The 14,846-nt window shown below is 39.4% G+C and overlaps 1 protein-coding gene across 4 annotated transcripts in view; it reads left to right on the top strand.

The window, feature by feature from the left end:
• The window catches only part of FILIP1 (filamin A interacting protein 1), a 113,084-nt gene extending 103,078 nt beyond the window's left edge, over positions 1–10,006 (top strand). For 2 of the 4 annotated variants that reach the window (XM_054821302.1, XM_054821301.1), the window contains one exon: positions 1,199–10,006. In XM_054821302.1, the coding sequence (XP_054677277.1) occupies positions 1,199–1,405 (207 nt within the window). In that variant the 3' untranslated portion in view covers positions 1,406–10,006. The remainder of the gene's footprint in view (positions 1–1,198) is intronic. The other 2 variants (XM_054821305.1, XM_054821304.1) reach the window with 2 other exon arrangements.
• Positions 10,007–14,846: the final 4,840 nt, after the last annotated feature.

Genomic DNA, 14,846 nt, shown 5'->3' with positions numbered 1-14,846 from the left:
AACTGTTCTTAGAAGATTAAGGAATAGTTTTCCTTTGAATACGCTGGATGCAGACAGAAGGCTCTGATGCTACTGGTTGGAAATCCTTCGAGAGAGAAAAATGCTCCTTCGTGGAGCATTTTTAAAAAGCATTTTTAAGTAAATGTCCAAATACATGTTGCAGTCGACATGAACCCCTAATCCAATCTATTTCTGCAGTTTAATTTTATTTTGCTTACATGTCTTAAGTTGCAGAATTTAATCATTTAGCAGATGGGCCTAGCTAGGATTCCAGGATCTTATGAAAAGTGTTCTCTTTTGTGAGATCAAAGTCTTTGTTGATATCTGAACAGAAAAAAAGTCACATTAAAAATTCAGCTGAGACAGTGAAGTTGTCCCTGTTAACATTTGTGTCTGTGTTGCACATTGCAGAAGGTAGAACACATTTTCCTCTCAGAATTGTCATGGTTACAAGAATTTTTTTTAGGTCATGGTCCATGAGGGGTAGCTTCCAGTTTTGGCCCTGCAGAGTATGTGCAACGTTATCTGGCCAATGGAGACAGAAAAGACGAGTTGGACCTTTTGAATCTTCTTGTCCTACCCAAGTGCACCTTGTGTGTTTAAACAGTGGGATTCAGTTGCCTAAATGTATGTACCGACTGCCATTTTCAAAGCTATAGCATAGCCGGCCTGGCCTCCAGCTGGGGCTCCTGAAGGGCACGGATCCCTGGTAGGCATCATGTTGGGTCTGCCAGCCCTGTGCACGGGTCCCCAACCAGATTCCATACAGAAGGTGAAAAAAAACCCATTAAAAATTTCTCAAGGCCATATTTTTCTTTTTATTCTGAAGACCTCAAATTTGGGGATAAGTGTGCTTGGTAGGCTGTTGTCCAGGGTGGCAGGCTGGCAGAGGTCTGCCTCTATGGCTGTCCTGCACTGTGTCGTGCTGCGGGATCGGAGTTTTGCAGGGGTTCCCATCCCTACGACATCCAAACAGCAGACCTCAGCTCTGGGAAAATCGTTTGATGCTGACTGTACCTTATTCTAGCAGTATGTTCTACGGCCAGGTTCCAAATGTGAACGTTAATTTGCTTATAGGCGTGATTTGGGACATTGTTGCTTGAGAGGTGAATGAAGAACCAGTGAAAAGTAAAAGATGAGCATATATGAGAAGGAGAAGTCCATTCATGTAATTTCTCTCTGTCTTTCTCTTTTGCAGACAGGACAGGATGGGTCATCCCCGAGACCTGCACCCACCCGCATTCCTGTGTCAAAAGGTATGAAAGCAGGAAAGCCAGTAGTGGCAGCCCCAGGAGCAGGAAATGTGACAAAATTCGAGCCTCGTGCCGAGACTCAGTCTATGAAAATAGAACTGAAGAAATCTTCAGCCAGCAGCTCTGCCTCCCTGGGCGGGGGTCAGGGCTGATGGCGGTGGCTCAGGGGGTATGTTCTGCAGGTTTTACTGCTACCATGGAAGTCAGACCCCTGTCTGTGTAGTTGCTCACATTTGCCTGTACTAATGGAGTCCTGCAGCTGTCACTTACAACAAACTAATAAGTGTGTGCACTGACTACTGAAGTAACAACATCCTTTTGTTTTCTTACTGAAGTTAAAAAAAAGAGCCATTGAAAAGCAGTTGTATGCCAGGAAGATTTTCAGCCTAGGAAGTGAGAATGGGGCAACTGCACTAGGTTATTAATCTAGCCCAGGATTTCTTAATGATAGACTTTGTCACTTTTTAATAGATCAAAGGAAGTTTGGTCACTTTTACTAGATTGTCTTCCACCTTAACAGATCACTTCCCACCTTCGCTACTGCATGGGGCACTTTCCTTCCTGCCTGTGATCACATCTTTTGAGGTGCCACGTCGCCTAGGGAAGCAATGCCAGGAGACAGCCCACTTGAGGTCCTATTTTAACAAAAACTAGTACCTCAGGTACGGGAGGGAGGGGAAGAGAAAAAGGATGGGCACCCTGTGGCCAGCCTTCTCTCTGGGAGTCTCCCATCCACATCAGCATTTCTCAGTGATGAGCTGCTTTCTCAAGGTGGTTACAAAATTCAAGGGGGTAGGGAAGTTGCACAACGTTCAGCAGCAGTGGAGCTAAGCAGCAGCTTATTTCTTCCAGAGGGGGTTAACACCTGTAGACAGTACTTACAGCCGGGTCCCTGACTTAGACACACCAGGATACTGCCAGCTTGGGTCAGATGAAGGCAAATGAGACAAAAGGCGTTTAGTCCTTAAAAAAAGCTTGAGAAACATTGATCTGCCTGAAATCAATACATTCCATTTGTGCCTGCTCCAAAGACCGCTAAAGGCTATGAAGTAAATCACTCCATTGACTTCACTAGGTTTTCAGTTTTCCTGATTGGATGGACTTGTGCTATATTTAAACCTTAGTTGCCAAGCATCCTTATGTCTTAGAGGGGAAGCAAACACAGACAGCCGCTGGCAGAAATTGCTATCTAAAGGCACAGCTCAGGTACAGACAGTGAAAGAGAGAGGGTTTGGTATGGAAGTTACTCTCAATTCTCTGTTGTTTGAAATATTTTGTCTTAAAGGCAGACTGCCTCACAATACCATGGCGATCCATCATTTTTCCTTCCCTCTTTGTCATTTCCTCATTTACATGTTTGCATTTTTAAGCATGTTTTAAGGAATTGTTCCAGCATGGAAATGGTGTGGATGCTGATGATTGTTATGATTGTTTATTTAATAACAGTAAAGTTATTAAAGGGCATTGCCATTAAGTGATCAATTTCCACAGAAGAAAGTCAAAACCAAAAGAAATGGAGCCAAGCAGACTGATAAATGAGGGTTTTAAAGCTTGTATAATACCTTAACCACCACAACAAGCTGTAAAGGACCCAGTGGTTAGCAATGGCTTTCAGATGGCAAGACAGGAAGACCACCAATAAATAATAAATACAATTCACAGAAAAGAAAATGCACCAGTGGCTAAAATATTAAATGGCTTTATGTCTGGGAGAAGAGATTTCATGGAAGAATCTGCCACAGAAGGTCAACAAAATTATATTCAGTCCAAGCACTGTTTAGTCTTCAGTCTGTACCTTGCATTGCTCTCCAGTTTAAGATCCAGATACAGCCATTATCCCAGCATAAAGTTGGCATTTTATTATTCACGTGAAGGGCATTTTGTCTGTGGTGTAAAAGCTGCTGTCACATCAGAAAAGAAGTCAGTTTCAATTTTTACACGTGTAGCACCTGCAATACCTGATAATTTTAAGGTTCTGGGTTTTATGACATCTGAAAATCAAATTTGTATTAGTAGCATTTTTCATAACGCTCAATTCCCAATATTTCAGATAAAACTTGGAAACGAATTAGCAAGCAATGTGAGTTACTATGCCGGAAATACATCAGATCCTCTCAACTAACTGTTATCACTTAAAAGCCTCAATTTGTCAATAAATTGTTGCCGAGATCTTACTGTTCTTATTGTAACATAGACTTTTTAGCAGATGGTTGAAGAAAACACATTATTAAGAGCTTTTTGCTGGATATTCACTCTAAACACTGGCACTGAAACAAGTCTTTAGGTCAAAACAGTCATTTAAATAATATTGCAAGCATGAGCCCCAAGCTAATGTGGCTCGATACAGTGATGAACTACAGCTGCCTTAAGCCTTCCTTTTCAGATCCTTGTTTCAAAGAAACTTAGTTCCTTTGTTAACTGTTGCTATATTCAAGGCAATATTCTACATGTGCCTGTGGTTGAAAAATTTGTTTGTTTTGCTTGAGATCTAAGAAACTAATCCACCTGAAGAAACAAGCCAGCCTTACAGTACCTGAAATCCAGGACACACAAATTAGCACAACTGAACCAGAACTGCAGGCACAACCCAAGGATTACTCTTGTAGAGTCAGTAGGATTTGGTGAGACAGGCTTGAGAAATTCCAGACAGGTCAGACCAAGGATCCTGTTATTTTTCCCAGGGGCAGCACAACAAAAAGGAACTTTTGCTCCATAGCAGAAGCCCAGAGAGTTGGAATCAGGCAACTGGTTTAACCATTAGCTAAAAATAGGTATTTAGTTATACTTATCATTTTTAACACGTTTTAATTGACCTGAGATTCTTGTTTCTTGAAGGTAGAAGAAGGGTAAGATGAAGAAAAAAGAAAGCCTATAGTTCAGAAGTCTTAAAAGTTGAAGCGTAACTATCTTTATTATACAGGAATTTCCTCTGAATCTGAAGACAGTTATTTTTAGTGACTACAGTAAGATTCTCCATTCAGTAGGTCAGCACCAGAAGGCAATTTAGGCAACCAAGTCTAATGACAGTGCCTAAGCCCCAGAGGCATCCTGAAGATCCTCCTGAAGTTCTTCCACTGCACTTCTCTAGTCAGTGTTTCGGTTATGACTTAACTAGCACTGCAGCCTCTGAACCTAATCGAGATCCATAATCTGGGTATTCTTGTATTTCCTCTAAGGGCTTTAAGTCAAGCCACAATTTCATGGTCACTTAAAGTCAGGATGTAACCCCTCACTGGAGTCAAAAGCTGTAGTCCTGTCTTTGTCACCTCCACTCAAGAAAGTACTCACTTCCATGTGGATGTCCCTTGAGCTGGCACAAATGTTTGAACCTAACTGGGGAACCGATCAGAACTAAAAGGAATCTGGCAAAAAAGCATGAAGGCTGGCTTTAACATAGCTTAGTTCCAGGCTCTCAGGCCAGGAAAAGAAAGAAGGAAGGTGTAGGAAACCAGTGGCTGTGGAATCATGAATGCCCCCGATAGATCAAATACCACACAAATTTAGGGGTAGTGCTGCTTATTTTAAAACCTTTTGATTGCAGACTTTCTTCAAAGGTAGGAGACGGGTCCCCCTTCTCACCATTATCTGAGGAGACTCAAACCCACATCGGCTCCAGCCAGGTTCACCAATGGCACTGACAGACAGTTGAGGGAGAAGAAGGTGCCATTCTCATTCCCTCATGTAATGACTGTGCTGTTCTGCACAGAGGGCTTCAGTGTTCACTGGGCAGAAACAAGGAGTGGTTGAGTGGTCAGGATATTGAACTAGGAGGAGGGAGCTCCCCCCGGATTCTGGTCCCTGTTCCAAAGGCTGCTTTTGAGCCTGGCCTTTTGTGAAAAGGCGGCTTATAAGATGAAGTGTCTGTGTTCATCCATCCCTCCATCTGTCCTTCATTGATGAATAACATTGAACACCAATTTCAACCAAATCTGACAAAGCAATAGGAGTCTCCATAGTAAGAAGTTCTTCTATTTTAATGAAAAGGGTGACAGAGAAGAAGAGCAAGACCTTAGCAGTGCCCCACTGTGCGGAAGAATGTAGCATGAGCTCACCTTCATACAACATCAAAGAATGAACACAGGAGAGTGATGTCAGAAATACCACAAGGACAAGCTTTGTTCAGACCTCAGATTTTACTACGGACCAAAGAATCAAACTCTGAGACACCAATCCATAGGAAAATATTAGGGCCTTTATTTACAGGGCTTCTTGTGTATTCTACATTACCGGATTACAATGCAGAAACCAAGCCTTCCTCTGCCCAGGTGATCATCTAGAATGACTCATCCTCATGCTTTCTCTCTCCTACCTTTTTCTCTATATTGATTTTTTTTTTAAAATGAAGTGGAACAGTTTCAGTAGCAAAATGCACTCAAGTCAGAATAGTAATGATAGTTACAGTGCCTTATCAGGAACTGAGGTGGCTGAGAACCAATCTTTGTAATTTTTGGTAGGATTCAGTGTCAGCTGGAGAGATGCCCTGTTCTGGCTGACTGTGTGGCCATATAAGCAGTTGTGATAACTCAAGTCCAGCAGTGGGAACATACGGCTTGGGACAGCAGTAAGGTGGAGAGGCAGAAGAGCAGGGGCAATGCCAGCCCATTCACGAGCAGCACACATGGAATGAGAAGGTGCACCCTCAGTTCTCCAGATGATCTCTGTGATTTTAAATCTGGTTCCTAGTAAGTTTTCCACTGTGCTCTAGATTAGATCCTATCACCTGAATTACTGTTACATATGAGTATTGCTAATGTAGTCATTAGCAGAGCCATACATTTGAGTAAGTGTGACCGAAAATGAGGGAGCACAGAGCTTCAGCCCTAACCCCTGAGGGATTGCTCTCAGATTGGTAAACAAGCTAAGTAAGTAATAGAAGAAAAACAGAGATTTTGATTTATTTTGCCCACCTTTTCTTCCTTTCATGACACCCATTACTGTGATTTTCAACAAACAAGTAACACTTTGTGACTCTTCTGAATATGCCCATAAAGTATGTATGTTACCATATTTAAACCTCAAACCACTTACAGCACTTAGTAATTAGCATCATGTGAGTAATCTCTAAAGTCACGTTAATATGTTGATTCATGCCAACTGGATGCCAAGTCGAATGTTACTGCCTGAAATATGCTACACATGTTCTAAAACATGCCCAACATATACATGAGTTTTCAGATTCTGATCAGAAGTGGAAGAGCATGTCTTTAAAGACAGTAAGCTACTGTCCTGCTGGGTTTCAGGTACTTGGCATAAACTGCAACAGTCAAGGCAATTTTCAGACTAATTAAATGTTCCCATCACACATCAGTGGCCGATTCCATTGAGTCGGTTTGAAACCTGTAGCTTGCTGGCAGGAGTTTCTGTGAGCTCATCTTTCGAACTTGTTTTCATTTCGGGGAATGTTTTTCTCCCCTACGTCAGTGTGAGTTACCCTCTTTCCCTTAATTTTGCTCTCTCAGGCAAAACTGTATGCAATGTTTCTCATTATAGGTGATAACTTCACTTTGAATCTTTCTTACTACCTACACACTGCTCTTACTTGGCTTTTTGGAAGATGCAATCAGGGTTAAACACTCTCAGATGCAGAGCTATCAGCTCTGAGAGTCAAGTACCAATCACTCAGGTATGAATGGTTCCTCACTTTAAAAACTCTTCAACAGGATTTTAAAAATAGAAATACTGATGTATGATTCTTTGCAGTCGTGTGTTGTCTGTGGTACAAACATTTTTGTATTATCTGGTGTTATTTGTTTGTATATATTGTAAGAAAAAATTAAACTTCATATGTTAAAATGTCAGTTGATGTGCTTCATTACATGAACTGGTATTTTTGATAGGCCAGCTGCTAATGATGTGTTTCCCAGAGAAGTTCTGATTTACATCAGTGGGACTGAAAGCAGAACTAGCAGTTTTACCTTAACTTCGTTTTCTTTTCCTGTCATTAAAATAGTTTTCATAAAGTGAACTCATAGCACCTTGAAATATTCACATCTGTAACCCTAGAAAAATGTATGTAATCATATCCTACAGATATGATCATGGTCCTACAGAGATTAGTCCTACAGAACTCGGACAAAATCTACCCTACTATAATTTTAGCTTAATAACTGTTTGGACACCTCTTTTAGTAACTACAATGTGTGTGTATAAATACATATATTTATTTATATATCTAAGCATTTTAAAGACAAAAAAATGGTTAGAAAAACTAAGAGCATACATATACACGTGTGTGAGAAATGAATGAACAAATACTAGAAGTGGAAATCGTTTGATTTTTTTAATTATCCTGCTCTTCCCTGCATAATTGCTATATTTGATCTGTACGAGGAAGACTGATTCAGAAACCTACCGTAGTTTTGCTGTTTGTTCAGTAATTGAGCCTTTACAAGGAGCATGATATTTTTCTGCTACACATGTAGTTTTTTAAAATTTTGTATCTAAAGTCCATATTAATATATAATACACATAGTAAATATTAAGAAAAAAAATGTTTCGTATAGAGTTTGTGTGACTCCTGTTGAAGTAAATGGGAGATTTCACCAGAGGTTACAATTTGATATTAAGTAAATGCAGCTTTTTACATCACATTCCTCAAGAGCGTGAAGCTAGAGAACAACCCTGGTTGTAAGGTAAATATTTACTGCAGTTTGTGGTTCTTTCACATTCATTGCGTAAATTTGGGAGAACGGGTATACGTATCTTGTTGAAAATAATTTCTTAATGATAAATTATATGGAAAAGAAATATTTTCTATTTAGGAAATTCTATTATTTCATTTGCCTTAACATATGTTCTTGAATGTTGCCTTAGCCCTGCTTTTCCGATTCACCATGTATGAAAAGCACCACTGGAATCTGCCATCTAGTGTCAAAGTTCTGGCATTAAGAGTACATAGAAAACGTTTTGGTTTTCTTTCCTCTTATAATGTAACTTAATCAGACATCTTGCAAATATTAGTTGGGAAGCAGACAAAGGCAGAAATCAATAAAAATGTAAAAGGGAATAGTGACATGATTAGTGTCATTTCTTGGGTCATGTAAATTCTGAAAAATCCAGACTATTAAGAGAGGAAGGAATCTTAAGAAAGAAAACAAATAATTTCAATTAATAAAATGAGTATTTCTGAAAATGTATTATTGTCTGTTTGTGGTTAGCATTGGTACAATTATGTTGTTTGAAATGCATAAAATACACCTTTTCAGAGAGAAACGTCATTGATAAGCTAAATTCTTACTTTACAAAAGTTGCCTGTAAGAGCAGCGAATATGGATAGAAGAACAGAAGACCAGGTCATTAGTATTTCAGCAGAGGATCAGGGATCTCCTACATTACACACAAGGCAAAGTTAAACCCAGCCTTTCAAAGACAATGCCAACGCTTAGTTTTGCATGCTGTAGCTGAAATTTATCCCCATTAAAGTCAGTAGCAAGATTCAAGCAGACTTGCTGAATAAAACCAGCATAGGTTTCTAAACCAAACTTCAATTAAAAATGAGAATTGACCTCATATCTCTTCCTCATCCCCATTTCAGAATTGCCAGCGAGTTTATGATGGATTTGCTCAGACAGGATACAAGAGACCCAACTCCAAATCTTCCTCTACCTGATTCGGGTGTGGGACTGGAACCTTGGTGTTCCTGCGGTTTAATCCATTCAACTGTATTATCCTTTTTCCCTATGGATGGCCAAATGATGGTCTTGACATTGAAGTGGAAGCCAAGGGCCTCCAAGCCCTAGACTGGTACTAATTTAGTTTCCCTTTGTCGCATTAACCAGGACAGTTTTTATCAACCAGCGATGTGAGACTAAGTCCGCGAGACATTTCTAGAAGAAAAATGCTTTGCATTGCCATTGTAATTGTCCTCCTTTAAAGTAACTTGTAATGTAATTGCAGTTTCACAAACCTAAATGTTTTGCTCTCTTTTCTTTTAGAGAGTGTCATCATTCACCAGTTACGCATGAACTCTAGATGAGTTACTGCCCCAACGATACGCTCTCTGTGTGCACTACCCTCCTTACCAGTCGGACGGATCACTGTAGAAGCTCTCTACCATCAACACCAGGGTCTCTTGTGCTACTGATTATTCATGGAAGTATTTCCTTGCTTCCATCAGATTTTATATATTTTTTTTCTTGGTAGACCTTTAAGAATGAAGGGCCTTGCTGATATTTGGGAAGTACATAGTCAGAGAGAGAGAAGCAGTCTTTCTGCCAGCTGAATTTCACTTTTATTTGCAAAGCCTAAGGCACGTGCTTGATTTTGTTTGATGATTGCCATATAATTTATTTTTATAATACACTTTGTAAAGTAACTGTTCCAAAGTTGCAATTCCTGTTGTCCACGGCGCATTTATTTGTAGAATACACTGTCAAATTCGCGATTTGATATTTTTGTAATAGAGAGTATGTAAAGAAAGAAAAATGTAACTTCAACAACGTTTTGTGTGTAAATGGAAAAATATTCAGCACATTTTTTTGCCAACATGAGATTCTGTGAGACTAAATACTTTGAAGACTGCTGTATGGAATTTGTACTATTGCAGAATATTTCTTGCACTGTGTGATGGTTTGGCATAAATTTAAGTATTAAAGTCCTTGAAAAACAACCAGATTTACTCTATTTTAAACCATGTAAGCCAGTTTTTAAAGCTGTGATTTTTTTTCTATATAATGTATGTTCTTACTTCTGCCTGTACCAAAAAAGCTGATTTTCATTACACTGTAACTAATAAATTTTCACAACTATGCAAATGTAATCAAGTGTTTGAATTTTAGCTCTAATTTCTTAAGGTTGACAGTACTCGCATATGTATTTGTCTATAGGGACAGAATGTACGCCTCTGGAAGTTACTTTTTCCGACTGGTATTTCACTGCGGTATCGCAGTGATGTACATAGTAAAACCAATTCCAATGTTAAGAGAGAGAGGGGATCTATCAGCCTTAATGACTTAACGGTTTCTAACCTTGTGCTTGGACCGCACTGGCAGAGATGTTGGACTGGTACGGTCAGAAGATTGAGTCCAGGATGGACAGGACTGCAGAAATGAGATGCCATGCACTCTGCCATACGCTGAAGGGCGCATTTTTACACTGGTGGCTGTAACTTTTTAAATAGCATCCAGAGAGTTCTGTGGCAGCTATACTCCAAATGATTTTTGAATGAATTATATATAAAGCTGGATACAACCCAGGCAGGGTCTTTTTTTCTTATACATTTCCTAATGAATTACTTCTAATCTAAATCATTGGCACATATTGAAAATACTGCAGATTTTTTAATTGCAGAAGCCACTGGGAGAAACTACTTTTTGGAAGGGAAAACAGTGTTGCTTGCAGGAGATGTGCTGTGGAATGCAAGAAAGAGTGCATTAACTCAGCATCCCATGGAGATGAGAAGGCTAGTTCATCTTTGAAGATGTAATAATGCACTGCTATGTAGTCAACTGGATCTTTGTGGTTTAGTTTGCTTGCCAGCCAGGGGAGCTTTTTTCCTTTCTAGATACGAGTTCTGCAGCAAATGCTGGCGTTACAGAGAGGCAGAATATTCTGGGACCTGTATAAACTTTCTTGGAGTTGCTCTGCATTGTAAAGCATTTGCTAATACAGCTATACTGAGTAATCAAAATAAATGCTGCTTATCCTTGCGAAAAAGTCTTTTTTTTTTTTTTTTGTATAGTTTATACTTCAGCTTATATTTCAGCTGGTACACCCAGGTTTTTGAGCGGGTGTTTTTTCCTTATGGCCGACAATGTATGCCAATAGCTTAGCTGTCTCTGTAGATCATTTTGGAGTCGAGAAGAATTCCAGCTTTCAGAGAGTAATACAGCTGAGGTGAATAAAGCTTGGTGTGTGCCACATTTCAATTTACTGTGCAGTAGAATGAACATTGTAATGACCCACATCTTTTATTTTCAAAGCATTACTTCGGAATCAAAACCTATCCATGTTAAGAACTACATTGAGCTCATATGGAACGAAACTGTCGGCTATTTGAAAGTGACAAGTGACATGCCTGAAAGAAACTTCAGCTTTTAAATATGAGTAAGATATAAGTAAAATCTTATTCTGAAGTTGAGTCTAGATTTAAAAGGTCCAAATCCAAGTAGGAACTATTTTTCCTTGTCTGGATTTTAATATAAAGCTGATTCAGTATGACTGTATGTATAAGTTGTCCCCTTTTGGTTTATGATTCCTGAACAAATATATGAACATTTACAGTTTTGCGAATACATTAAGTTTTTAAGCTTTACAAAATAAAGGTTTGTTTAAAACATAAATACAGTCGTGGTGTATTTGAAATAATTTAGATTTTAAAATAAGAACTGTAGCACTTTGGTAACCCTGGTCATAAAAGATTCGCGGTGATATACAGTATTTCATCGCTGATGATGGTTTATGCAGGTACAATAATAAATTCTGATCTGACACCTGGCAAGCAGCTAAAGTATTTCCTAGAAATGCCCAAAGGGTAAAACTCACATGTGCAAAGGGTGGATTTCATCTTCAATGCATTTATGTTCCTGGTCAATTTTTTACATGACCTAATTTGGATTTGAATCTAAAACAAGTAACGAAAGCGCAATAGCCACATAATTAGCCTACACTTTGGGGACACTCGGGATGAAATCTATTAATATAGACTGAGATGTGATTAATTTCTACAAATACTGTCACTTTAAAGGAAGCAATCCTTTAAATGAAGTGCTTTCAGACTAAGACAATGCAGAGGCCACCTTTGGCTACAGATATCAGTAGCTTTTAAGCAACTGAAAACCAGCAAAAGATTCACTTTTCTCTTAAAGATCTCTTACTCTCTAAAGAGGATTGGAAGACCTGTGTTAGTATAATTAGATAAAATACAATGTTTCAATCTATTAAAAAAAATCTCAAATACTTTGATTTCTTGAGAAAAACTCTACAGCCAGTTAGTTTTCCTTTGCCTCATTGTGAAATACAATTGGACACAAAGAGGAGACAAAATTGCCCATTTTGTAGAACCATCTCTAATGCAGAAAAAAAGATATTAAATGGAGGTTACTGCCCTGAATGTTCCACCTCCTACTGTGAATTGCTGGGTTTTCTTAAGTTGAAAACTTCATATTTATTGCTTTAAGTTACGTAGATTTGCTCCCTGAAATAATCTATTTGACAGTTAATGCATTTCATTTGCCTTGCCTGTTCTAAATAGCAGTAGTTTTAACAGCATAAGGTTTTATTTCTTTAGATTTTATTTTGAAAAGTATTAATTATTTACACCTTTCCTAGAAACAAGTAGACAATGTGATACAATAAGTGCCAGAAGAATATAATTTTAGGGGCTTAATGGAACACAATTAAAAAGTAAATGCCAACTGGTGATCTTTTAGATTAACTACAATACATTCATTTTTGTACAATTTTAAGGCTCATTTTATACTCCTGTAATCAGACTTGTTTTCAAATTAAAATTTTGTAATTTTAGCATTTATTCTTAGGTAGTCTGACATATATTTGCTTCTTCTTTGCCCTGAAGATTAATAAATGTAACAAACCGAGGCCTTGACTATTTGTCTGTGTAGCCCTCATTGCTAAGTCAATGCCTAATAAATCAGCTTGCCATTCCACATATTAAAAAGGAACATTATAAATGTGTGTTTTCAGAAGTATTTTTCTCTTTTTTCTTTACCCATTTGTCTTGTAACAGCACACAAACCAACGTGAAGTGCACTACATCACACAGCACCTCAATGTAAAATTTCATGAACAATCTGTTGGTTGTACTTGCCTGTATATAAATGAATTTGCCTTAGTGTAAAAGTGTGGAATAATACCCAACCAAGACCTTAGCTTACTGCTGAAAAAGTAAAACCAATATATTTTAGTATTTATGCTGATATTCTTTCTTTCTCTAAAGAATGGAAGTAAGATATACCCCGTGATTGCATCCAGTTATGCTATTCAGGATGTAATTGTTTTAGTAAAAAGAAAAATCATGCTTCTAATTAACATAGTTGTTACAGTGCAAGGTGTACATGTAGGCCAAGCTTATAGACGAACATACAGCCTTAGATACAAGCAGCTGAAAAGAGCAAGCTGTAACTGGCTAATAGTATTGCCCAGTTTAAGCACTGCAGAACAGATTCCCACACAAATTTTATGCACCCCTCCTTGCCAATCCTCTCTGGCGGCATGAGATTCCCAACTTCCTGATACTGCCCCTCGCTTATCCTGCTGCCAGATAAATTTCTTGCCATCTCACAGCATGGGATTACAAGTGGTCTTGTTCCCTTGGCACCTCAGGTTGCACCTCACTGGATTTTCTGTGAGGCTGCAGGAGTAAAAGTTACTATAGTTGAAGATGGTAGTCGAAAGCAAACGATAGTAAAGAAAAGGGTGATAACAGGGACAAGGGGCTTAGCTAAGGGGAATGACAGCAAACGGTATAGCCCACAAGATAACAGAAAGGACGAATTAGGAATGACACAGAGCTTTAGCGCAGATGCCACAAGGCATACGATTAAATTTTGAACCCTAAATAATTATTTAGGCACCGAATTCATACTTATATTTTAGGTGCTTAAGCATCCAAATTCCCTATACTGTCTATGAAGAGAGGTCTTGAGTCTCCACAGAGAGACTTGGATTTGCCCAAGTCATTTGCTCCCCCCAGTGGTCTTTGTTGATACCTTTTCATTCTCGAAAAGTATTTATTTGAGGTAAACTGTTCCGCAGGCGGCTAAGTCGTCTTAGTCTAGATTACATGCTTATAAAATTAATAGTTTTAATTATTTTTTTCCTAAAATCAAGTAAATACAGAAATACTTGCTGCAAGCGGAGAGCTACACTCTCTATAGTGAAGACCACACTGTCCTCACAAAACAAACTCTAACATAAAAGTGCCAATGAAGTGAGAAATACAGGCTTTCAATGTTGCATTGGCTTGGGCAATGTCTGACAAAGCAGGATACAAACTCCCACACTGATTTCCACAAGGTGACTATTTAATGAATTGAATAGATGCTGGATTAGCTCCTAAGGGAAATAAGTAGTAATCCTGACAGCAATGTCCATATGTGCATTCACTTCACTCTGATTCACTCAGACATCCTGACAATGCAGCAGGAACATAGTGCAAAACAACTCCCAAAAGCGACGGTTAGTATGAATGGCTTCATTAAGATAAACTCTTATAACTTCGCTGACATGACCTATATTATTACATCTCTACAGCGGCACTAATGCTGTTGCTATTCATGAGCAGGAAGCTTAATTTCTCCATTTGCCATCCAACGGATGTTGCCTTTTTCCAGCAACTCTTCTGACGCAGCGGGAAGCGAAGGTGTGCGTGGGCTCCTCCTGAAGCACCGAGTGGGAGTGACAAGGCTGCAGGCCCGGGGCCTCTCCGCTCGGAGGTGGCCGCAGCCGGTCGGGACGGCCGCACCCCGGCGGCACAGGGAGGCCGGCAGCGGCGGCAGGGTCCTTCCCGGGGCACACACGGCCACGCCGCCCACTCGGAGGGGGGCCTGTGGGCCGGCCGGGCCCGAACCGCCTCAGCCAGGCCCTGCGCCGCCGGAAGAGGACGAGGGTATCGGAAAGCGACACAGTACTTTA

The sequence above is a fragment of the Grus americana genome, chromosome 3 (assembly GCF_028858705.1).
Source record: "Grus americana isolate bGruAme1 chromosome 3, bGruAme1.mat, whole genome shotgun sequence".
Lineage (NCBI taxonomy): Eukaryota > Metazoa > Chordata > Aves > Gruiformes > Gruidae > Grus > Grus americana.
The sequence above is the reverse complement of the archived record's forward strand: the minus strand, read 5'-3'. Positions and strand labels throughout refer to the sequence as shown.